At 43.9% G+C, this 22448-nt stretch overlaps 1 protein-coding gene across 1 annotated transcript in view; it reads left to right on the top strand.

The window, feature by feature from the left end:
- The window catches only part of ILA (putative protein kinase regulator ILITHYIA), a 53609-nt gene that overhangs the window by 25161 nt on the left and 6000 nt on the right, over positions 1 to 22448 (top strand). Inside the window, exons 28-51 of the mRNA XM_082870507.1 lie at positions 178 to 350; positions 4324 to 4401; positions 4492 to 4639; positions 6521 to 6643; positions 6758 to 6814; positions 6911 to 7021; positions 7124 to 7315; positions 7470 to 7643; positions 8354 to 8464; positions 8562 to 8631; positions 8776 to 8854; positions 9696 to 9798; positions 9880 to 10050; positions 10159 to 10281; positions 10371 to 10484; positions 17937 to 18043; positions 18147 to 18198; positions 18291 to 18397; positions 18491 to 18550; positions 18636 to 18750; positions 18879 to 18989; positions 19073 to 19210; positions 19288 to 19410; positions 19538 to 19609. Of these exons, the coding sequence (XP_082726633.1) occupies positions 178 to 350; positions 4324 to 4401; positions 4492 to 4639; positions 6521 to 6643; positions 6758 to 6814; positions 6911 to 7021; positions 7124 to 7315; positions 7470 to 7643; positions 8354 to 8464; positions 8562 to 8631; positions 8776 to 8854; positions 9696 to 9798; positions 9880 to 10050; positions 10159 to 10281; positions 10371 to 10484; positions 17937 to 18043; positions 18147 to 18198; positions 18291 to 18397; positions 18491 to 18550; positions 18636 to 18750; positions 18879 to 18989; positions 19073 to 19210; positions 19288 to 19410; positions 19538 to 19609 (2712 nt within the window). The remainder of the gene's footprint in view (positions 1 to 177; positions 351 to 4323; positions 4402 to 4491; positions 4640 to 6520; positions 6644 to 6757; positions 6815 to 6910; positions 7022 to 7123; positions 7316 to 7469; positions 7644 to 8353; positions 8465 to 8561; positions 8632 to 8775; positions 8855 to 9695; positions 9799 to 9879; positions 10051 to 10158; positions 10282 to 10370; positions 10485 to 17936; positions 18044 to 18146; positions 18199 to 18290; positions 18398 to 18490; positions 18551 to 18635; positions 18751 to 18878; positions 18990 to 19072; positions 19211 to 19287; positions 19411 to 19537; positions 19610 to 22448) is intronic.

The raw sequence follows: 22448 nt of genomic DNA on the forward strand, positions 1-22448 counted from the left end.
TTTGGTATTTGTTTCCTTATTTTTGTTATTTGCACTTGTTTTGTTATTATATGCTGTTACAGTCATGGTTAGATTGTCTAGCTAATGATTGTTGTTGTATATGCTTATAATTTTAACTATATGTTTGCTGAATGGACCCTTTCTTTCCATTTCACTCGTTTTGTTTCCTTGGTTTAGGAAGATGCACCAGCACTTGTTTCTCGGCTCTTGGATAAACTAATGAAGAGTGATAAATATGGGGAGCGCCGTGGAGCTGCATTTGGACTTGCTGGCGTGGTAAAGGGATTTGGAATTTCATGCCTTAAGAAGTACGGTATTGTGGCAGTGCTACAAGAAGGTCTTGTGGACAGGTTTGTTCTGTATCATCAGTTTTTTTTAGCAATCTTATGTTTTGTTGAAATATATGTATTATTGATTGCTTTGTTGATGTTTACAATGAGTCCTATATATAGAAGATTAAAGGAGGTAGGTATGTAGTAGGTGGAGTAGTAGGTGGAGTAGTAGGTGAAGTAAGTGAGTGTGTAGTAGGTGGTAGTGGTAGGTGTGTAGTAGGTGAATTTTAACAGCCCCCCGCAAACTCAAGGGGGATAGGAACTAACCAACTTGAGTTTGGAGAGAGTAACAAAACAAGAAAATACATAAAAAGAAAAAAAAAAAAGATAGGAGACACTGTATGGTCGTGTCAGACCGTTGGTGAAGACTCTGAAAGGTGGTGCCATAACGTGGTAGAGGACACTGGATGGTGGTGTCATAACATTGTAGAAGACAGTTTAGGGGGTCATGTCGGACCGTTGTAGAAGACAGTTTATGGGGTCATGTCGTACCCTTGTAGAAACTAACCGGAATCAATGTCGGGACAGTTTACAGAGTCTTGTCGGACCCATAAAGGAGCTAACCGAAATTAATGTCGGGACAGTTCACAGAGTCTTGTCGGACCCAGAAAGGAGCTAACCGGAATCAATGTCGGGACAGTACACAGAGTCTTGTCGGACCCATAAAGGAGCTAACCGGAATCAATGTCGGGACAGTTTACAGAGTCTTGTCGGACCCATAAAGGAGCTAACCGGAATCAATGTCGGGACAGTTTACAGAGTCTTGTCGGACCCATAAAGGAGCTAACCGGAATCAATGTCGGGACAGTTTATAGGGTCATGTCGGACCGCTGTAAAAGTGGCACCCTCAAAAGGTGTGCCCAATTTTTTTTTCAAAAGGCGTGCCATCAAAAGGCGTGCCCACTTTATCAAAAGATGTGCCATGAAAAGGCGTGCCAGTTTGTCGGGCGGCAAGAGGCGCGCGATGCGCGTGGCTGGCCCTGGCTATTTAAAACAAGGTTGAGGCGAAGGCTGTGCATACGAGTCTGAAACCTCTGAACGCTCGGAGAGCTTGTCTCTGCAAATCTTGAAACACCCGGAAACCAACCCTTCTCTGAAACACTTAGCAACTCAAAAAACATGGCCTCTTCTTCCCGTCCAGTTACCCAGAACCTGCTCACGCTCTTTCCAGAACTGAACGAGCCCACAAGAGAAATAACTGGTGCGGTGGCCAGTGAACCGCAACCAAACACCTCTGGTTTTGCTCCATTGAACTTTCCGATGCGGTCGGTGGAGCAAAAAATGGCGATGCAAACTGATATTGAGGCTAATCAGTATACGCTGAAGTCATGCGTGGAAACCATGACGGCGGTCACAAATTTGTCGAACCGGCTGCAGAGTAGGACAAATGAGGTGCAGCATTTAAACTCCCAGCTGGCTCTGCTCCAACGCATGTATAAGGATGCGCGAGCAGAGATAAGCGTGCTAAGGACAGAAAACAAGGAGCTGAAGCGGAAGGCCACCGTGATGTTCCGATTTGGAGGACTGCCATATGCGGCAGTGGAGGAGCAGGGAGTAAATGTGCTCGGTGGCGTGGGAAATCCGGAGGCAACACCGGCAAGGGCCGTCCAGGACGGAGGCAAGAAGAAGAGACCGGCGGCAGAGTAGGTCGGTGGGTGGCGGCCTGCAGAAAAGAAAACAAATCTGTTGTTGTGATGGTGATCTTGTGTGGTCTTTTTTTTTTTTTTTTTTTTTTTTTTTTTGTATTTGTTTTTGTGGTTGTGGTGGAAAATGTGAACCGGGGTAAATTCCTGAGATGAATAAAATATGATTTGTTGTGCAAATTGGTAAAGGTTTTTTTTTTTTTTTTTTTTTTTTTTGTGAAATATAAAAAAAAATAATAATAAGATAATGGAAAAAGAAAGATAGAAAAAATAAAATAAATAAAATAAAATAAAAGTAGGGATATGAGAAATATATTATAAAAAATACATATAGAGATATATCTTAAAATAAAAGAAAAGTGTAAAATAAAAGAAGATTGGTGTTTGGTCAGATATGGGGGTGAGCAAAGAGAATAAAAAAAGAAAGGTTTATATAATATGAGCAAACAGCTTTTGCAGGTGCATCCATTAGTGGTGTCTCCCAAGCCATCATGATAGCCTTGCTATTGGAGTCCATGAGCTTATCCTCACTAAAAAAATAATTCTATCTGCCAAGTAGTCACCATCAGTTGTCTTTGACATCCAATAACCCGAGTTTTCATATTTTTATTCCTAAAGTTTGCAGCAAGGAGGCAAGCATTTGTGGTTGAGTCATCTCCACCAATGACAACAAACCCATCCAAATCAAGCTTCAATGCTGTTTCTTGAGCTTGCTGAAACTGCTCTGGAGTTTCAATCTTGCCTCTGCCACTGCAGATCATATCAAAGCCGCCCTGATTTCTGTACGGGTAAATGAACTCTGGAGTCAACACCACATATTTGCACTTCATGATTCCAGCTGGTCCACCCCTGAAGCCGTACACCGTGCTTCCTTTGCAACGATCCTGAGGGAAACTCGAGAACAGAAGGTAGAGGAAGAGAGTGATCGAGACGGCTGTTCTGGCAACGCGAGGAAGGAGTGGGTGCCGACGAAGCCGGCGGCGCCTGTGACGAGGATGGAGAAGCCGGTCTGTTTGAGATTTGATTATGTAACAGGTTAGGGTCCGGCGGGCGGTGAAGGCAAGGTTGCCGCCCGCCGGAAGGGGAAGCTCACCAAGAGCTAACCTATTGCTCTGATACCATGTTGAAATATATGTATTATTGATTGCTTTGTTGATGTTTACAATGAGTCCTATATATAGAAGATTAAAGGAGGTAGGTATGTAGTAGGTGGAGTAGTAGGTGGAGTAGTAGGTGAAGTAAGTGAGTGTGTAGTAGGTGGTAGTGGTAGGTGTGTAGTAGGTGAATTTTAACATGTTTGTTACTGCTGTTCTGCACTCATGTATGGTTGAGTTGCATCCTTCTTTTCATAGACATCAGTCTGTATTTTCACTGCCGGCCCTGGGCTAAGGCCACTAAGGCTGGTGCCTAGGACCCCCAAATTTTTGCCCAAAATAAAGTCCCAAATTTATTAGGTTTATATTATATTAAAAGTTCAAATAAAAACCCAATCTTTTTTTATTGTTTGAGGCCCAGTCTAAAAGGCCCCTCAAAAAAATCAGTTGGGCCAAATTAAAAAAAAATATATATATATATATATATCATCATTGTTAGGCCTAATTAAAAATTTATATAATTAGTCCAAACTAATATATATGATATAATGAGTCCAAATAGAGTCTAATGTCAAGATTTTAATAGAATAAATAACTTTATTTTAATTTTTTTGCCCTCTCTCTTTATCATATTTTAATTGAATAATTTTACCCTAATTTATTTTCCTTAATTTTGTTTGCCCTAATTTTTTTGCCCGCCCTCTTTATCATTATTTAATTTAATAATTTTGCCTTAGTTTTTTCTCCCAATTTTTTCCCAATAATTTGTGTTTTGTTATCAAATAATTAATGGATTGTGATTTGTGTGGATTATGATTGTGTTATCAAATATCATATTACAATAATATAATCATTTTGTTATCAAATATTAGCAAATTATGTTGTTTGTATCGATTATAGCTAAATTATAAAACAATTTTATATTTTTTGAGTCTTTGTAATGATTTTTTCGTATCTTAATGTATGAAAATAAATTTTAATGATTATGTGTAAGGAAACTTTTTGTAGCTACTAAATAATAAAAAAATTATTGGTGACTTATTATTTTATCCGTCATTTTTTTTATTATAAATAATATATATATAGGAGAGCCCCCCTTTCAAAGTTCTGCCTAAGGCCCCATAAATCTCAGGGCCGGCCCTGTGTATTTTATGGGGTTTGAGTCACTTGCGCTTTCTTTTGTTGTGGCTGTATTAGGATGGAAACTAGCTTACAAATGATGAACAATTGAGTATAATTGTTTTGGAATTGCAGGAATTCTGCTAAATCCCGTGAAGGAGCACTGCTGGCATTTGAGTGCCTTTGTGAGAAACTTGGAAGGTTGTTTGAACCGTAAGTAGACAGTGACTATTGCCAAAATAGTATTTCCCCTGTATTGGTTAAACTGTAGATCTAATCCCTCCAGACCTCCATTTTCTGCAGGTATGTAATTCAAATGTTACCATTACTTCTGGTTTCTTTCTCCGATCAAGTTGTTGCGGTTCGAGAAGGTGCTGAATGTGCTGCTCGTGCAATGATGTCTCAGCTAAGTGCTCACGGGGTGAAGCTTGTCCTTCCATCACTTCTAAAGGTCCTAATCTTGGATACACTTGATTATCCTTCCATATATACAAATAATTATTCGTTAAGATTTGTATTTCATATGATCTCCATAATTTTCCAATTATGGTTTTCTTTAACGTTATAATTATTTCAATATACTTCAATGATTATCATTCTTTTGGATTTGTTTTACCCTTGTGTTTCACGTTCTTTCTTTGATGGTTTTGTCCTTATGATACTATGGTCTTTCCTGTGGTTTCACTGCTGGAGTGGGTAATAAATCCTTTTGCTAGTCAAGTGAGTGTTGTTTTGTTATCAGCTCAAATCTTAGTGATTCAGCTGGTTGCAGACATTCCAAGCTGTTGGGTCTATCTCTGCTTCATTTTCTATCCTTGTTCTAGTTTTGATAGTTTATTTGTAGCATTGTGCCATGTGTGGTCCCATCACGGTGCAATGTGGGTTTCTCAATGAAATGGAGGGTGGGTGGAGTTGCGATTGTGTTTGATGGTGGTATTCTGTCCAACAATCTAGTGGGCGTAACTAGGTACTGGTGGTCTTTTCAGGTTGAGCGGCCTCAGTCTATCGGTTGAACGTTGCGACTGCCATGCTTATAGACCTTGTCTCTTGCATGGTGTGATGCTTAGTAGCGGCTCCTTTGGGAAATAGTTGCACGGAAGTGATACCTGGTCGATTTGAGCTCAACCAGTTGCGGTTTTGCTGCAGCTGTATAGAGTTAGCTATTGAGTGCTACATCACACACAGCTGGGGGTGGCTGTGTATGGGGGAATGATGCTCTGACCGTGGTGCGTCCTTGCTGACCAGGGGATAATGTTATGCTACGTGGCCCTTATCAGAGACAGTTGTGAGGGTTTTTATTTTGGGTGTGGTTTCTCCTGTGTTGCCTATAAGCTGCAAATGAACTAAATTGAGCCGAGCCGAGCTTTGCTGAGCTCGAGCTCGGCTCGTTTACTTATCGAGCTTGGCTTGGCTCGGCTCGTTGATATTAATGAAACTCGAGCTGTGCTCGGCTTGGCTCAATAATTTTTTTAAAATATTATTTAAATAAAAGTATTATTTATATTATTTAATATATAAATAATGTATTTATACTATTATTTATATATATTTATATATTATTTAATATATAAACATTATATTTATTATATAATTTAAATAAAGATAAATGAGCCGAGCTTGACGAACCAAGCTTATGCAAGCTCGAGCTCGGCTCGTTTAAACGAGCCGAGCCGAGCTCGTTCATGAACAGCTTGGTTCATTTGCAGCCCTAATTGCAGCTAGAGTCTTCCTAGAGTGGGTGGTTTTTTGCTGAAACGGTTTTGGGTTTGGTTGGACATATGTTTGGGACAGTCTGGCAGGTCTTGTTGGCACTCACGTGGTGTGTGAAAGAAGGCGAAGGATTGAGTATTTTTGTGTCTTTTTATTTTCCTGCTCCTTGTTTTCGGTTTATGCTTTCCTTGTTTTCGGTTTATGCTTTGGCTTTATGGACCATTGAACCTGATTAGGTTGTGTGGGTTTGCTCAGTCTCTAGGGTTTTGTTGTGTGTTATGTTTCGACTAGGCAGGTTTCCTTTGTTGAGGAGCTTCTCATGTGCCTTTACAGGGCTGCGTGAGAGCTTTATTGTAGTATCCTCTTTTTTCTTTTTTCTTTTTTGTGATAATAATAGAGGATAGGGGGTTGCCTAATGTACGAGCATGAAATTTGGATTCTTTTCTTGAACCAGTCACGATTGTCTTTCATGCAATTGTTTCTAAGGGTCTAAAATTTTTGTACCTTTTCTGAAAAATTGGATAATTTTGCTGAGGTCTAATTTCTTTTCATCTTTTTAAAGTTAAGGTGGTTGTATAGCATATTGTCTGATTGCCAATTTTGACTGTGGTTACTACCATAGGGCCTTGAAGATAAAGCTTGGCGAACAAAGCAAAGTAGTGTTCAACTTCTTGGTGCTATGGCTTACTGTGCTCCACAGCAACTTTCTCAATGCCTTCCTAAGATTGTGCCAAAATTGACAGAGGTATATCTTAATGAATTATGACCTTATGGCTTCCTAGTTTTGATTTGACTGGTAACTTCATCGTCTTTGAGGAGACATAAAAGTCTCAATGTTAAAATTACTCTATGATTGCAGGTGCTAACGGACACCCATCCTAAAGTTCAGTCAGCGGGGCAAACAGCCCTTCAGCAGGTCGTACTTTGTGTTATTAGTTTAGTGCTCATTCACTTTTGCGTACTTGTGTAGTTTTTTTGTGCTCTTGTAATCACGTCTTTGTTTTATTTCTAGGTTGGGAATGTCATTAAAAATCCAGAAATTGCTGCTCTTGTCCCAACACTTCTAATGGGCCTTACAGACCCCAATGACTACACGAAGCATTCCCTTGATATTCTTCTCCAAGTAAGGATGTGAACTTTACTATTAATTGTTATGATTTATGCATCTGTTCCTTTTTTTCCCCCTTAAAATAAAATAGCTTTAAATGTGTTTCATTGGTTGCAGACAACATTTATCAATTCGATTGATGCTCCTTCACTCGCACTGTTGGTACCAATAGTTCATAGAGGGCTAAGAGAGAGGAGTGCTGAAACTAAAAAGAAAGCTGCCCAGATAGTTGGAAACATGTGCTCTTTAGTGACTGAACCGAAGGATATGATTCCTTACATAGGTTTACTCCTTCCTGAAGTAAAAAAGGTACCATTTTACACTCTAGAATCTTACATGTTGACCCAACGGATATATATCTTATAGGCATTTTGCTTCCTGTACATGGTTTTCTATCTGTAAGACATTTTTGTTTATAGAAGAATGACAAATTTACTATCTTTCCATGTTCCTGATGAAACAGGTTCTTGTGGATCCAATCCCTGAAGTTCGGTCTGTTGCTGCAAGGGCCCTTGGTTCTCTCATAAGAGGAATGGGAGAAGAAAACTTCCCAGATCTTGTTTCATGGTTGTTAGAGACACTTAAGTCTGATGGTAGTAACGTTGAACGCTCTGGAGCTGCTCAAGGACTAAGTGAGGTTAGAGTTTACTATTTGTGTTTGATTTTTCTTTTCGTTGTTTTTCTTTTTATTCTAACTCTTTTTTGATTTTTTTTATATTAATCATCAGCATCTAATTGGTTCATGTCTAAGTTTTTCATATAATTTCGCATCAACCACCAACTTGAGTGACCTTGATTTTGTTCGAATAATAGCAGTCGTATTTTCAAAATCGAATTGTCTTTTAGGAAATAACAGAAATATATAATTCAATATGAACGACGAATATGAGAACAAAAAACTACTATAACCTTTCTATATTATATAATCAATGGAAACAAGGCCGGAATTTTGGGTCTGAATTAAGTAATTGATTACACTGTTATGCAGTCTTGGGATCAAAGCTTGTATTTTCAGCAGAATGATGCGAGTTATCTGTGTTGCTATGACTTGACATAGACACTGTGCACCCAAACACTTGTGCTATTGGCCTGCCAAATACAATCTAGGATTTTAATTTCTGAATCTGAAAACAGCATGAGTGTGTAGAGACCCAGACCCCCTTCTAGGCATTACTGTTAAAACATTTGTTTAGTTGCTGCATAAATGTCTGGACTTTAGTTGCATTTTGTGTTTTGTCATTACAACACTTGTACTTCGATGATGTCTGTTTTTTGTTTGTGTCATTTTTGAGACCTGTGTTTATTTGAATGTAGTTTTTGAGAGGCTGTTGTCTTTTTCTTCTCTAGATTTTGGCTGCACTAGGAAAGGATTATTTTGAGAAGATACTTCCTGATATCATTCGGAACTGTTCTCATCAAAAAGCATCCGTGCGTGATGGTTATTTGACACTTTTCAAGGTGAGGAGAAGAAATTGATTATTTGGTGTATGTTCTGGTAGTATTTGTTTTATAGGAAGTCTTTTATTATTGCCTTCTAATTGAATTTCTTTTGCAGTATTTCCCAAGGTCATTAGGTGTCCAATTCCAGAACTATTTGCAGCAGGTGTTGCCTGCAATCCTAGATGGTAAGTATTGTTTTTCTCATGTTTTGTTTTTCTGTGTCTGTATATGTTTGATATTATGTCTTTTTTACATGTTATATACTCACTGTCTCCACCTATTTCTTGGCCCTATAATTTGAGTCTGTTGTCTCCTTCTACCATATGCAGGCCTTGCTGATGAGAATGAATCTGTTCGTGAAGCTGCACTTAGTGCTGGGCATGTTCTGGTTGAGCATTATGCAACAACGTATGTTCTTTTTGGTTGTGCATTTATTGTTCTGATCCATTACACTATAGATTATTTATCTAAATCTGAATTTGATTGAGGTGATTATATTAATAAGTTGTAGGGAATAAGAAATGAGTTGTTGAAGGGAAATCGTACCATTGGCAGCTTTAGTTTGTAATAACATTGTAGTTTCAGCAAATTCTCAAATGAATTCAGCAGTCATGTTATTTGAGACAAGTTTTAAAAGGTGTTATTGGGCTCCCCTCAAGGCGAGGCTAAGGAAAAATGCATTGAGGCTTTGCTTTTTAAGCTACACTCCAAAAGCTTAAGCATCAGTCTGAGGCATGCTCCTCAACTATGCTCTGTATGCCTTTTGCGATAAGCATATGAAGAGTATCTGAGTATGCATATGGAGAGTTTGTCTTGGTTGTTGTTAAGCTTAGTCTAATTCATGGTTTAAACATAATAAGAACATCTTTTTAGATATATTCTGTGGGAAATATGAAGTAAATGATCAACCAAATAAAAAAAAAAAAAAAAGTGAAGGCTCAATTGAGAAGCTTGATAACTGAAGCTAAGAATGTTGATTTCACTTTCGATGTGAGCAAGCTCATTCTATGCAGTGAAATGTTTGATGCCTTGAGGAGAAAAGTATTTATACCTTTATTTAATTTTAAAATTATACTATTTTAAAATATTTAATTTCTGTAGTAAATGTAAAAATTCGAAATGCTTATGCATGCGCTTTAAAAACTTTATTTGAAAGTTATTGAATTATTCAAAATAGAAGTGGGTCGCTCATGTTTGACAATTTGAGGAACCAGATAGCTATGTTTTCACTTTTTTGTGTTCATGTCAGATCTTTGCCCCTGCTCCTTCCAGCTGTAGAGGATGGTATTTTCAGTGATAGCTGGCGTATCCGACAAAGTTCTGTAGAATTGTTGGGTGATCTCTTGTTCAAGGTATTTGTTGCTCGTCCTTTTCAAAGTTTGCTTTGTGGAATTTCTTGTTGTTTTTTCCTTGACATGGTCTGTTTCTTCTAGGTTGCTGGAACCTCTGGAAAAGCACTTCTTGAGGGTGGTAGTGATGATGAAGGAGCAAGTACTGAGGCACAAGGGCGTGCTATTATTGAGGTTCTCGGAAGAGAAAAGCGTAATGAAGTTCTTGCTGCATTATACATGGTTCGAACTGATGTGAGCTTAACAGTGCGCCAGGTAATGCTGCTGTCAATATAATTGATTGCTTTGTTTGTTAATATTTTGCTGCCTTTTGGTTTTTGGACATGTAGACTGTAAGTGTGTTCCTCTCTCTCTCTCGTGCAGGCTGCATTACATGTGTGGAAGACCATAGTTGCAAATACTCCCAAGACTCTGAAGGAAATAATGCCAGTTTTGATGAATACTTTAATTACTTCTCTTGCATCATCATCCTCTGAAAGGAGACAGGTCTGCTATTCTTCTTGTGGTGTTTTCTAAGCTATGATAGGGTTTTGTACAGTCCCAAATAATAAATTCAGTTGCTCTTGTATTTTCAGGTTGCTGGACGATCACTTGGTGAGCTTGTTAGAAAGCTTGGGGAAAGAGTTCTGCCTTTAATCATTCCAATTTTATCACGAGGGCTAAAAGACCCTAATGCTAGCAGAAGACAAGTGAGGGTTTTGACCTTTAAATTCTACTTTGTGGATCTTATTTTCTTGTTTGCACTGGGCTTGATGAGAATCTCTGAAGACATGGCTGACAAATAGGTTTCTCTTGTTTTGGCAACATTTTTGGTTGACTTATTGCAGAAAAAATATATGTTGGTGTACGGGGGGGCAAATATTCCGGCGTGCCTGTACTCCTTTCTACTAAGCTCCTCGTCTGTCTGATCGACCTGCGAACACAACGGCGGTGAGCTACCCGGCGGTGTGTGGCCGGAAAACCCCTCTGACGGTCAAGTTAGCACACACTCACGGATATAGAGAGAGAGAGAGGAGAGAGTTGAGCGTTCAAGTGTTTCTTACAAAATGATCCATCTCCAGCATGGGGGGCGCAGTCAAGCTTATATACTCTCTGCACTCCAAATCTGCTCCCATTAGTCTCTTGACACGTGGTGCTGCTTTCCCATCCGTCAGCACAAATCCAGCGAACACCACCTAACCAAACCGCCAGACAACATTAGCGGGAACTCGGCAGCCCGGCGGCATCACCCGGCCTCCTTCGACCGAGCTACTTATCGAGTCTAACAATGTCACTCGCTGAGCTCCATCACAACCGAGCTCTGTAGCACCCCAGTGCGGCCGAGCTCCAGACAGGTTAGGCCGGTCCAAGGGAGATTACCTTCCCGCCGAGCTACATGCGCGACCATAAGACCCGGATCGGCAGACAATCATCTCAGCCTCCTTCGACTGAGCTACTTATCGAGCTCAACAGTGCCACTCGCCGAGCTCTATCACAACTGAGCTCAGCAGCACTGTGGTGCGACTGTGCTCCAGACAAGTTAGGCCGGTCTGCGGCAGATCACGATCACCGAGCTAAAAAGAGCGAACAAGAGAAGACAAGCTGGCAGAAGATCTTCTCGGCCAACTCTGGTCTGGACTTCGGCCGAGCAAGCTTCACCTCGGCTCGGCCCAACTCAGCTCGGCCCAAATATGCTTGGACCACATTAAGCCCGGCCAGAATCGCGGCCCAAGCCGAGATTACAAAAATCCCCCTCTCAATTGCCCCTTAATTCCGTCTGCCCTAGCGTGACTAGGATTACATTACAAGGTCGGGCTATACTTTTTGCTCGGTGATCCACTTTGCTCGGTTTAGGAACTCCAAGGCGAGCAAGGTTCGCTCGGCGACTTGCTTCTTGGCGAGAAAGATCAGCTCGGCAAAGAACTCCAAAGAAGGCGAGCAAGGTCCGCTCCGCAACTTCCTTCTTGGCAAGCAAGATCAGCTCGGCAAGGAACTCCAAGGTAGGCGAGCAAGGTCCGCTCCGCGACTTGTCTTTTGGCGAGCAAGATCAGCTCGGCAAGGAACTCCAAGGTCGGCGAGCAAGGTCTGCTCGGCGACTTGTTCTTGGCGATCAAGATCAGCTCGGCAAGGAACTCCAAAGAAGGCGAGCAAGGTCCGCTCCGCAACTTCCTTCTTGGCGAGCAAGATCAGCTCGGTAAGGAACTCCAAGGTAGGCGAGCAAGGTCCGCTCCGCGACTTGTCTCTTGGCGAGCAAGATCAGCTCGGCAAGGAACTCCAAGGTCGGCGAGTAAGGTCAGTTCGGCGACTTTCTTCTTGGCGAGCAAGACCTGCTCGGCAAGGAACTCCAAGGTCGGCGAGCAAGGTCCGCTCGGCGACTTGTTCTTGGCGAGCAAGATCAGCTCGGCAAGGAATTCCAAGGTAGGCGAGGAAGGTCCGCTCCGCGACTTGTCTCTTGGCGAGCAAGATCAGCTCGGCAAGGAACTCCAAGGTAGGTGAGCAAGATCCGCTCCGCGACTTGTCTCTTGGCGAGCAAGATCAGCTCGGTAAGGAACTCCAAAGAAAGCGAGCAAGGTCCGTTCCGCAACTTTCTTCTTGGCGAGCAAGATCTGCTCGGTAAGGAACTCCAAGGTCGGCGAGCAAGGTCCGCTCGGCGACTTGTTCTTGGCGAGCAAGATCAGCTCGGCAAGGAACGCCAAAGAAGGCGAGCAAGGTCCGACCCGCAACTTCCTTCTTGGCGAGCAAGATCAGCTCGGCAAGGAACTCCAAGGTAGGCGAGGAAGGTCCGCTCCGCGACTTGTCTTTTGGCGAGCAAGATCAGCTTGGCAAGGAACTCCAAGGTAGGCGAGCAAGGTCCGCTCCGCGACTTGTCTCTTGGCGAGCAAGATCAGCCCGGCAAGGAACTCTAAAGAAAGTGAGCAAGGTCCGCTCCGCAACTTTCTCCTTGGCGAGCTAGATCAGCTCAGCAAGGAACTCCAAGGTCGGCGAGCAAGGTCTGCTCGGCGACTTGTTTTTGGCGAGCAAGATCAGCTCGGCAAGGAACTCCAAGGTAGGCGAGCAAGGTCCGCTCCGCGACTTGTCTCTTGGCGAGTAAGATCAGCTCGGCAAGGAACTCCAAGGTCGGCGAGCAAGGTCAGCTCGGCGACTTTCATCTTGGCGAGCAAGGTCAGCTTGGCAAGGAGCTCCAAGGTCGGCGAGCAAGGTCCGCTCGGTGACTTGCTTCTTGGCGAGAAAGATCAGCTCGGCAAAGAACTCCAAAGAAGGCGAGCAAGGTCCGCTCCGCAACTTCTTTCTTGGCGAGCAAGATCAGCTCGGCAAGGAACTCCAAGATAGACGAGCAAGGTCCGTTCCGCGACTTGTCTTTTGGCGAGCAAGATCTGCTCGGCAAGGAACTCCAAGGTCGGCGAGCAAGGTCCGCTCGGCGACTTGTTCTTGGCGAGCAAGATTAGCTCAGTAAGGAACTCCAAAGAAGGCAAGCAAGGTCCACTCCGCAACTTCCTTCTTGGTGAGCAAGATTAGCTCGGCAAGGAACTCTAAGGTCAGCGAGCAAGGTCAGCTCGACGACTTTCATCTTGGCGAGCAAGGTCAGCTCGACAAGGAACTCCAAGGTTGGCGAGCAAGGTTCGCTCGGCGACTTGCTTCTTGGCGAGAAAGATCAGCTCGGCAAGGAACTCCAAAGAAGGCGAGCAAGGTCCGCTTCGCAACTTCCTTCTTGGCGAGCAAGATCAGCTCGGCAAGGAACTCCAAGGTAGGTGAGCAAGGTCCGCTCCGCGACTTGTCTCTTGGCGAGCAAGATCAGCTCGATAAGGAACTCCAAGGTCGGTGAGCAAGGTCCGCTCGGCGACTTGTTCTTGGCGAGCAAGATCAGCTCGGCAAGGAACTCCAAAGAAGGCGAGTAAAATCCGCTCTGCAACTTCCTTCTTGGCGAGCAAGATCAGTTCGGTAAGGAACTCCAAGGTAGGTGAGCAAGGTCCGCCCCTTGACTTGGCTTTTGGCAAGCAAGATCAGCTCGATAAGGAATTCCAAGGTCGGCGAGCAAGGTCAGCTCGGCGACTTTCATCTTGGCGAGCAAGGTCAGCTCGACAAGGAACTCCAAGGTCGGCGAGCAAGGTCTGCTCTGCGACTCCCTTCTTGGCGAGCAAGGTCAGCTCGGCAAGGAACTCCAAGGCGAGCTGGGTCTGCTCCGTGACTTGCTTCTTGGCGAGCAAGATCAGCTCGGCAAAGAACTCCAAGGTCGGCGAGCAAGGTCTCCTCGGCGACTTGCTTCTTGGCAAGCAAGATCAGCTTGGCAAGGAACTCCAAAGAAGGCGAGCAAGGTCCGCTCCGCAACTTCCTTCTTGGCGAGCAAGATCAGCTCGGCAAGGAACTCCAAGGTAGGCGAGCAAGGTACGCTCTGCGACTTGTTTCTTGGCGAGCAAGATCAGCTCGGCGACTTTCTTCTTGGCGAGCAAGATCAGCTCGGCAAGGAACTCCAAGGTCGGCGAGCAAGGTCCACTCGGCGACTTGCTTCTTGGCAAGAAAGATCAGCTTGGTAAGGAACTCCAAAGAAGGCGAGCAAGGTCCGCTCCGCAACTTCCTTCTTGGCGAGCAAGATCAGCTCGGCAAGGAACTCTAAGGTAGACAAGCAAGGTCCTCTCCGCGATTTGTCTCTTGGCGAGCAAGATCAGCTTGGCAAGGAACTCCAAGGTCGGCGAGCAAAGTCTGCTCGTTGACTTTCTTTTTGGCGAGCAAGATCAGCTCGACAAGGAACTCCAAAGAAGGCGAGCAAGGTCCGCTCCGCAACTTCCTTCTTGGCGAGCAAGATCAGCTCGGCAAGGAACTCCAAGGTAGGCGAGCAAGGTCCGCTCCGCGACTTGTCTCTTGGCGAGCAAGATCAGCTCGGCAAGGAACTCCAAGGTCGGCGAGCAAGGTCCACTCCGCGACTCCCTTCTTGGCGAGCAAGATCAGCTCGGCAAGGAATTCTAAAGTTGATTAAAACCATCAACAAATCTTTTGCCGAGTAAAATTCATCCGACAAGGAATTCTAGAGTTGATAAAATCATCAACAAACCTCTTGCTGAGCAAAATCCGACCGGCAAAGAATTTCAAAGTTGATCAAAACTATCAACAAACCTCTTGCCGAGCAAAATTCGACCGGAAAGGAATTCCAAAGTTGATCAAAACTATCAACAAACCTCTTGCCGAGCAAAATCTGCCCTGCAAGGAATTTTGAGCTTTCCGTCAAAATGATTGTTAGTTGCCCCTTGGACCGCACTAAATCCGCTTGGCGAGGCAAAAATACAACAATTCTTAAGAAAATGGTCTGCTTGTTTCATTGTGCCAATGGCAAAAAGGGTTACAAAAATAGAATTAAGAACAGAACTTTAGATTGGCAGAGTTTGATGTTCTGAAAATGGATCGGCCATTCACATTCTGCGAGTTTTATGCCCCTTTTCCTCGGCCTTCTTATAGACGTCTTCCAAAAACCGAACTCCCTATATCTCTTCCAGGGTGGTTTGCATGGTCGTCATCTTGTCCGACTGCGTGAACCTTTCGCACTACTCTCTTATTCTCTACTACCGGACTTGCCGTCACGGTAGTTGCGGCTACATCGTCTTCGACTCGGATGTGCTCATTGATGCGCTGCATTAATTGGCCCATGGATGTCGGCTGGTTCATGGTAAGCGAGTCCCGCAGCCTATGTCCGACCGGGAGACTGCGCTTATATTGGGTGATTGCCAGGTTGATCGGGCAATCAAAAATCTCGTTGAAGGTTTCCCAGTATCCGGAGTTGTATGCCTTGAGTGTGTCGCTCAACTCCATTTTGACATTGAGAAGGTGGTCTACCTCCTTTGGTGTTTTGGTGTTGGTCTTGAAACGAGTCACAAATGCTTCCGCCAACTGCTACCACCTTTTGATGCTTCCTTCCGGCAACCTCTCAAATCATTTCAAGCCCAGCTCACCCAAGCTCGACGGGAAGGTAAGGCACATAAGAGCGTCATTTCGCCTATGTCCGGCCATGACCTGTCGGAAGTGACTTACATGCATGTATGGATCGGTCTTTCCGTCGTAGAGCATAAATTTGGGCTGGTGGAAGCCTGCTGGGAGCGGTGCGATCTCTATCTCCAAGGAGAAGGGAGTGGCGCTCAGCCTCGCCAAATCTATGTCTAGAATGAGGGGCTCAGCTGGGCGCGGTGGTGGCATTAGGACTTCTTCACTGGCGTGATCCCCATAAGATAGCCGTTGGAACGCCGGCACCCTTTGGTTCTCTCGCCGGCGAGCCCGCTCCTTCAAGACTACCTGCAAGTCCTCTAAACGAGCGGAGTAGGAATACCTCGACGTCATCGCCGGACGTGAGGGAATGTAGGTATTATTTTGCGCGCTTGACTTCTCTACAGGTGCGTCGGAATCTCCAACCCTGTAACTTCTAGCGATCGAAAGGAAGGGAGTGTGCCTCTGGCTCTGACTGCTTGAACGGCGTGGTTGGGTGCGCTCACTGTGGTCTCCCACTCCAGCAACACGCTTCCCTTTGACATGCCGCTTGAGATCTTCCATCTCTGCCGCAATTCTTCGGATGACGGCATCTTGGTCCCTCAACTTGTGCTCCAGACGTATAGCGTGTGATTCTCTCCGCCGCCGATGTCTGTCTGGGCTCCGAGAATGACTGAAACTTCTTCCGCGCTTATCCCGCGCGTCTCTTGAATGTCCTCCTGGGGAAGTCTCCAGGTCCGCCATGGGAGGAATGGCGGGGAGTTCGTCTCTCCGTCTGGCTGACTCTGGGGTAACTCCGTCGATGGCCGACAACGGTATCTCGTCGTTGTTCGTCATGGGAGGCGATCAGATGAGCTTGGAAGACAAGGTTTTGTCTATCAAGATTCCCACAGACGGCGCCAATTGTACGGGGGGCAAATATTCCGGCGTGCCCGTACTCCTTTCTACCAAGCTTCTCGTCTGTCCGATCGACTTGCGAACACAATGGCGGTGAGCTACCCGGCGGTGTGTGGCCGGAAAACCCCTCCGACGGTCAAGTTAGCATACACTCAGGGATATAGAGAGGGAGAGGAGAGAGTTGAGCGTTCAAGTGTTTCTTACAAAATGATCCATCCCCAGCATGGAGGGCGCAGCCAAGCTTATATACTCTCTGCACTCCAAATCTGCTCCCATTAGTCTCTTGACACGTGGTGCTGCTTTCCCATCCGTCAGCACAAATCCAGCGAACACCACCTAACCAAACCGCCAGACAACATTAGCGGGAACTCGGCAGCCCGGCGGCATCACCCGGCCTTTCGACCGAGCTACTTATCGAGCCTAACAATGTTACTTGCTGAGCTCCATCACAACCGAGCTCCGTAGCACTCCAGTACGGCTGAGCTCCAGACAGGTTAGGCCGGTCCAAGGGAGATTACCTTCCTGCCGAGCTACATGCGCGACCATAAGACCCGGATCGGCAGACAATCATCTCAGCCTCCTTCGACTGAGCTACTTATCGAGCTCAACAGTGCCACTCGCCGAGCTCCATGACAACCGAGCTCAGCAGCACTGTGGTGCGACTGTGCTCCAGACAAGTTAGGCCGGTCTGCGGCAGATCACGATCACCGAGCTAAAAAGAGCGAACAAGAGAAGACAAGCTGGCAGAAGATCTTCTCGGCCAACTCTGGTCTGGACTTCGGCCGAGCAAGCTTCACCTCGGCTCGGCCCAACCCAGCTCGGCCCAAATACGCTTGGACCACATTCAGCCGGGCCAGAACCGCGGCCCAAGCCGAGATTACGAAAATCCCTCTCTCAATTGGCAACATTTTCCTTTTTTTTCTTTTTTCACTTGTTTTTGTTTACATTCTTGGTGTCGTTTTAAATTAGTATGGATATCATGACTGTTTATCTTAATTAATAGCGTAGCATAGGCAATGCAAACTGTAGTACTGATCTAAGAAGCACATTCACACTTCTAAGAGGGTGGCATGTCCTTGTTGACACTGACATGTTAGATCTTTCTAGACCCGGAAATGCTTCAGACAATTGGTATACACAAGTGTCCATCACTTAGGCACATATAAAAGACATTATAAGTGTGAACAAAATAACATAGGATACAATGATAAAGAAAACAATTTAGATTTATATCTATTAATCTCTCCTTTTTTAATTTTTGTTTTAGTCCGCAAATCTAATTTTCTCTCCACCAACAGGGAGTATGTATTGGTCTGAGTGAAGTGATGGCCAGTGCTGGTAAGAGTCAGTTGTTGAGTTTCATGGATGAGCTCATTCCTACCATCCGTACAGCCCTTTGTGATAGGTTTGTTGATCAATTGCTCTGATTTGCTGGTTCACCTAATCTATTCCTTTTCTGTCTAATCTTTGGTGTATGCTATATTATGTTTCTTGTATTTCTTTAATAGCATGCCTGAGGTTCGTGAGTCGGCAGGCTTAGCATTCAGCACACTTTACAAGGTGCTCTTTCCTAATGTTTTTTAGTCATTTGATTTTATTTTTAACATGGTACTCTGGAGCAGAACAATGTATAATAAATTGCCATAATGTAGAGTGCCGGATTGCAAGCAATTGATGAGATTGTCCCAACACTCTTGCATGCTTTGGAGGATGATGAAACTTCTGATACTGCCCTTGATGGCCTCAAACAAATCTTAAAGTAAGATATTCCACTTCTTAGATTAAATGCTGGACTTCTTGTTGTTTTTCAGCTGTTTTGTGGTCCTTAAATTTCTTTGCATGTTAACTTCAGTGTCAGGACTGCTGCTGTTTTGCCTCATATCTTGCCCAAGCTGGTCCATCCTCCTCTTTCGTACGCATATAAACCTCCATTTTTGGTAAAGTGATACAGTTTTTAATCCTATTTTTTTTGCTAACACCTTTGGATATGTATCCAGGGCCTTCAATGCACATGCTTTGGGAGCTCTAGCTGAGGTTGCAGGTCCTGGTTTGGACTTCCACCTCAGTACTGTCGTTCCAGCTTTACTCACTGCAATGGATGATGATAACATGGTATGAAACTCTATAATTATAACTTGTTTTGGTAGTACTTGTTTTTGATATCATTTTATATTTCTTGCTTTATTTTAATCCTTTTACTATGGTAATCAATAATTCTCCGGTGCTCTTTGAAAATTTAGGAAGTCCAAAATTTGGCAAAGAAGGCTGCGGAGACTGTTGTCTTAGTCATTGATGAGGAAGGCATAGAACCATTGATATCAGAACTTCTTAAAGGGGTTGGTGAGCATCAGGTATGTTTTTGCTGAATTTTTTGGTTAATATTGTTTTCATCCTCTCTGTCCATCTCTCTTTTGTGACTGTTTTTTGGTTGCAGGCTTCAATTAGACGAAGTTCTTCATATCTGCTTGGATACTTCTTCAAAAACAGCAAGTTATATTTGGCTGATGAAGCTCCGAATGTGATAACCACCCTGATTGTTTTGCTCAGTGATTCAGATTCAGCTACAGTTGCGGTAATTCCATATAAATAACCTGTGGTTTTCTTTTGCTCCTCTGTGGTGCATGTTGTTTCTTACCATTTGTTCAACAGGTTGCTTGGGAAGCTTTGTCTAGAGTTGTCGGCTCAGTTCCTAAGGAAGTCCTTCCTTCATATATAAAGTTAGTTCGTGATGCAGTTTCTACATCCAGAGATAAAGAGCGTAGGAAAAGGAAGGTTAGTATGGTTTTATTGCAGTATAAATAATCACTCGTAGATGACACTGTGAACCATAATCACTATAATTTCCTTGGGCCTAATTTTTTTTGGGGCATCCTCAAATTAATCTTTTTCTTACATGCAGGGAGGGCCAGTTCTTATACCTGGATTATGTCTCCCTAAAGCTCTTCAACCATTGCTTCCTATCTTTCTCCAGGTATGCCTGTTCATCTCATTCGTCCAAGCTCTTATATAATATTCTTGTAGTGGTTGTGGCTTTATTTTCCAATCATAATAAGATGCTTTTGGATAATATGTATTTTTTTCACTTTAATGGGGACCACACCAGTGTCATGCATGTTTTGGGTAATAGCCTAGTTTTGGGATGTGTAAAAAATAATGTATAGAGAAAGAGAGAGAATAAATTGTATGTATTATTATTGATTGATATATTGATGTCTATTACAATGATTCATGATTCCTATATATAGAAGAGGGTGAGTGTGTAGTAGGTAAGGAGTAGGTGAAGTGGAGATGGTAGTGGTGTAGTGGGTTAGGTTTAGTGGAGTAGGTGAGGTGGTAGTGGTGTAGTGGGTTAGGTTTAGTGGAGTAGGTTTAAGTGGGTGAAGTAGGTGGAGAGTAGGTGGATTTTAACAGCCCCCCGCAAACTCAAGGGGGATAGGAACTAACCAACTTGAGTTTGGAGAGAGTAACAAAACAAGAAAATACATAAAAATAAAAGAGGATAAGAGACACTGTATGGTCGTGCCAGACCATTGGTGAAGACACTGGATGGTGGTGTCATAACGTTGTAGAGGACACTGTATGGGGGTGTCATAACCATGTAGAGGACACTGTATGGTGGTGTCATAACGGTGTAGAGGACACTGGATGGCGGTGTCAGACCGATGTAGAAGACAGTTTATGGGGTCATGTCGGACCGTTGTAGCAGACAATGTGGTGACAGTTGTTGTGACAGTTTACGGAGTCTTGCTGGACCCTTGTAGAAACTAACCGGAATCAATGTCGGGACAGTTTACAGAGTCTTGTCGGACCCATGTAGAAACTAACCGGAATCAATGTCGGGACAGTTTACAGAGTCTTGTCGGACCCTTGGAAAAGCTAACCGGAATCAAATGTCGGGACAGTTTACAGAGTCTTGTCGGACCCCTAAAAAGTGGCACCCTCAAAAGGTGTGCCCAATCTTTCAAAAGGCGTGCCATCAAAAGGCGTGCCCAATCCATAAAAAGGCGTGCCATCAAAAGGCGTGCCCAATCCATAAAAAGACGTGCCATCAAAAGGCGAGCCCAAGTCATAAAAAGATGTGCCGGACATGATGGCGAGGCACGTGAGTGCCTTGACTGGCGCGCCCGTTTGTCGTCTGGCGTCAAGTGGCGCGCGATACGCGTGGCTGCCTCGCTATTTAACCAAGGTTGATGCTGAGGCTGAGGCAGACAAAAAAACTTCTGAAAATCCTCTGAAAACAACTCGTCCTTTGCTGAGAAAGAAACTCTGTAATACTCTGTAACCAACCCGTCTCTGAAACACTCAGCAACATGGCCTCTTCTTCCCGTCCAGCTACCCAGAACATGGCCTCCTCTTCCCGTGGTCTGCTCACGCTCTTTCCAGAACTGAACGAGTCCACAAGAGAAATAACTGGTGCGGTGGCCAGTGAACCTCAACCAAACACCTCTGGTTTTGCTCCGTTGAACTTTCCGATGCGGTCGGTGGAGCAAAAAATGGCGGTGCAGTCGGATGTGGAGGCCAATCAGTATACCTTGAAGTCATGTGTGGAAACCATGACTGCGGTTACAAATTTGTCGAACCGGCTGCAGAGTAGGACAAATGAGGTGCAGCAGTTAAACGCCCAACTGGCTCTGCTCCAACGCATGTATAAGGATGCGCGAGCAGAGATAAGTGTGCTAAAGGCGGAAAACAAGGAGCTGAAGCGGAAGGCCAGTTTTATGTTCCGATTTGGAGGGCCGCCATATGCTGCAGTGGAGGAGCAGAGAGTAGTGATCATGCCCAGTGGAGTGGGAAACACGGAGGCAACACCGGCAAGGGCCGCCCAAGACGGTGGCAAGAAGAAAAGACCGGCGGAATAGGCGAGAAGAAAAATCCCACTGTTCCGATTTGTGTTGGTTGTGTTTTGTTTTGTTTTGTGTTTTTTTTATTTTTATTTTTTTTATTTTTATTTTTTTTATGGTGTAAAATGCTGATCGGGGTTGATCCCCGGCATGAAGAAATGACAAGTTTGTAAAATGTTGTTTTTTTTTTTTTTTTTTTTTTTTGGGAGTGTTTTGTTGAAAAAATAAAAATAAAATGAAAGAAAACAAGGGAGAAAGAAAATAGATAAAAAATATTTATAGATGGATTATATGAAAAACATCAGTGCGATTGTTTCAAAATAAAGTGGGGTATTTAAAAAAGAGGAAAAGTGACTTGGAAAAAATAAATAAAAATAAGTGATTTTTGAAATCAAATGGAGGAGAGAGAGGGACAAACCCATGTGATAAAGTGGAGAGAGAGTCGGTGAGTGGGGTGCAAAAGGTGAAGGAGAAATGATGGATTGAAAATGGTTTGGGTCAAAAGTGGACACTGTTAGTGGGGAACATGAGTGCATTGATTATTTGATATAATAATAATAATAATAAAAATAAAAAGTTAGAACAGTTGGAGAGAATGAGTGGAGTATGGTAAGGGTTTCATCCAAAGCCAAAATTCCTGCAGCGAATCACTTCGCAAATCTTAGCATGAGCTTTTTCTCTTTCCAGGCTTATTCATGAATTTCCTGGTGATTTCAAGAGCCTCTGGTGGCATTGTGGCAGAGAACACCCCAACCTGGATTTTGGGTGGCAGCAACTGAGAACACTCCAACCTGGATTTTGGGTGGCAGCAACTGGAAAATATCATAGATCTGATTTTTAAAAACCTCGTGACAGCATTTCATCAGCTTCATCCAAGACAAACATTTTGATGTAAACAGGGCGAAGTGATTGTCTCCGCAACATGTCAAACACACGACCAGGAGTACCAACAACAACATGAACCCCACT

Source organism: Camellia sinensis, chromosome 1 (assembly GCF_055761805.1).
Source record: "Camellia sinensis isolate YWXY chromosome 1, ASM5576180v1, whole genome shotgun sequence".
Taxonomy (NCBI): Eukaryota; Viridiplantae; Streptophyta; class Magnoliopsida; order Ericales; family Theaceae; genus Camellia; species Camellia sinensis.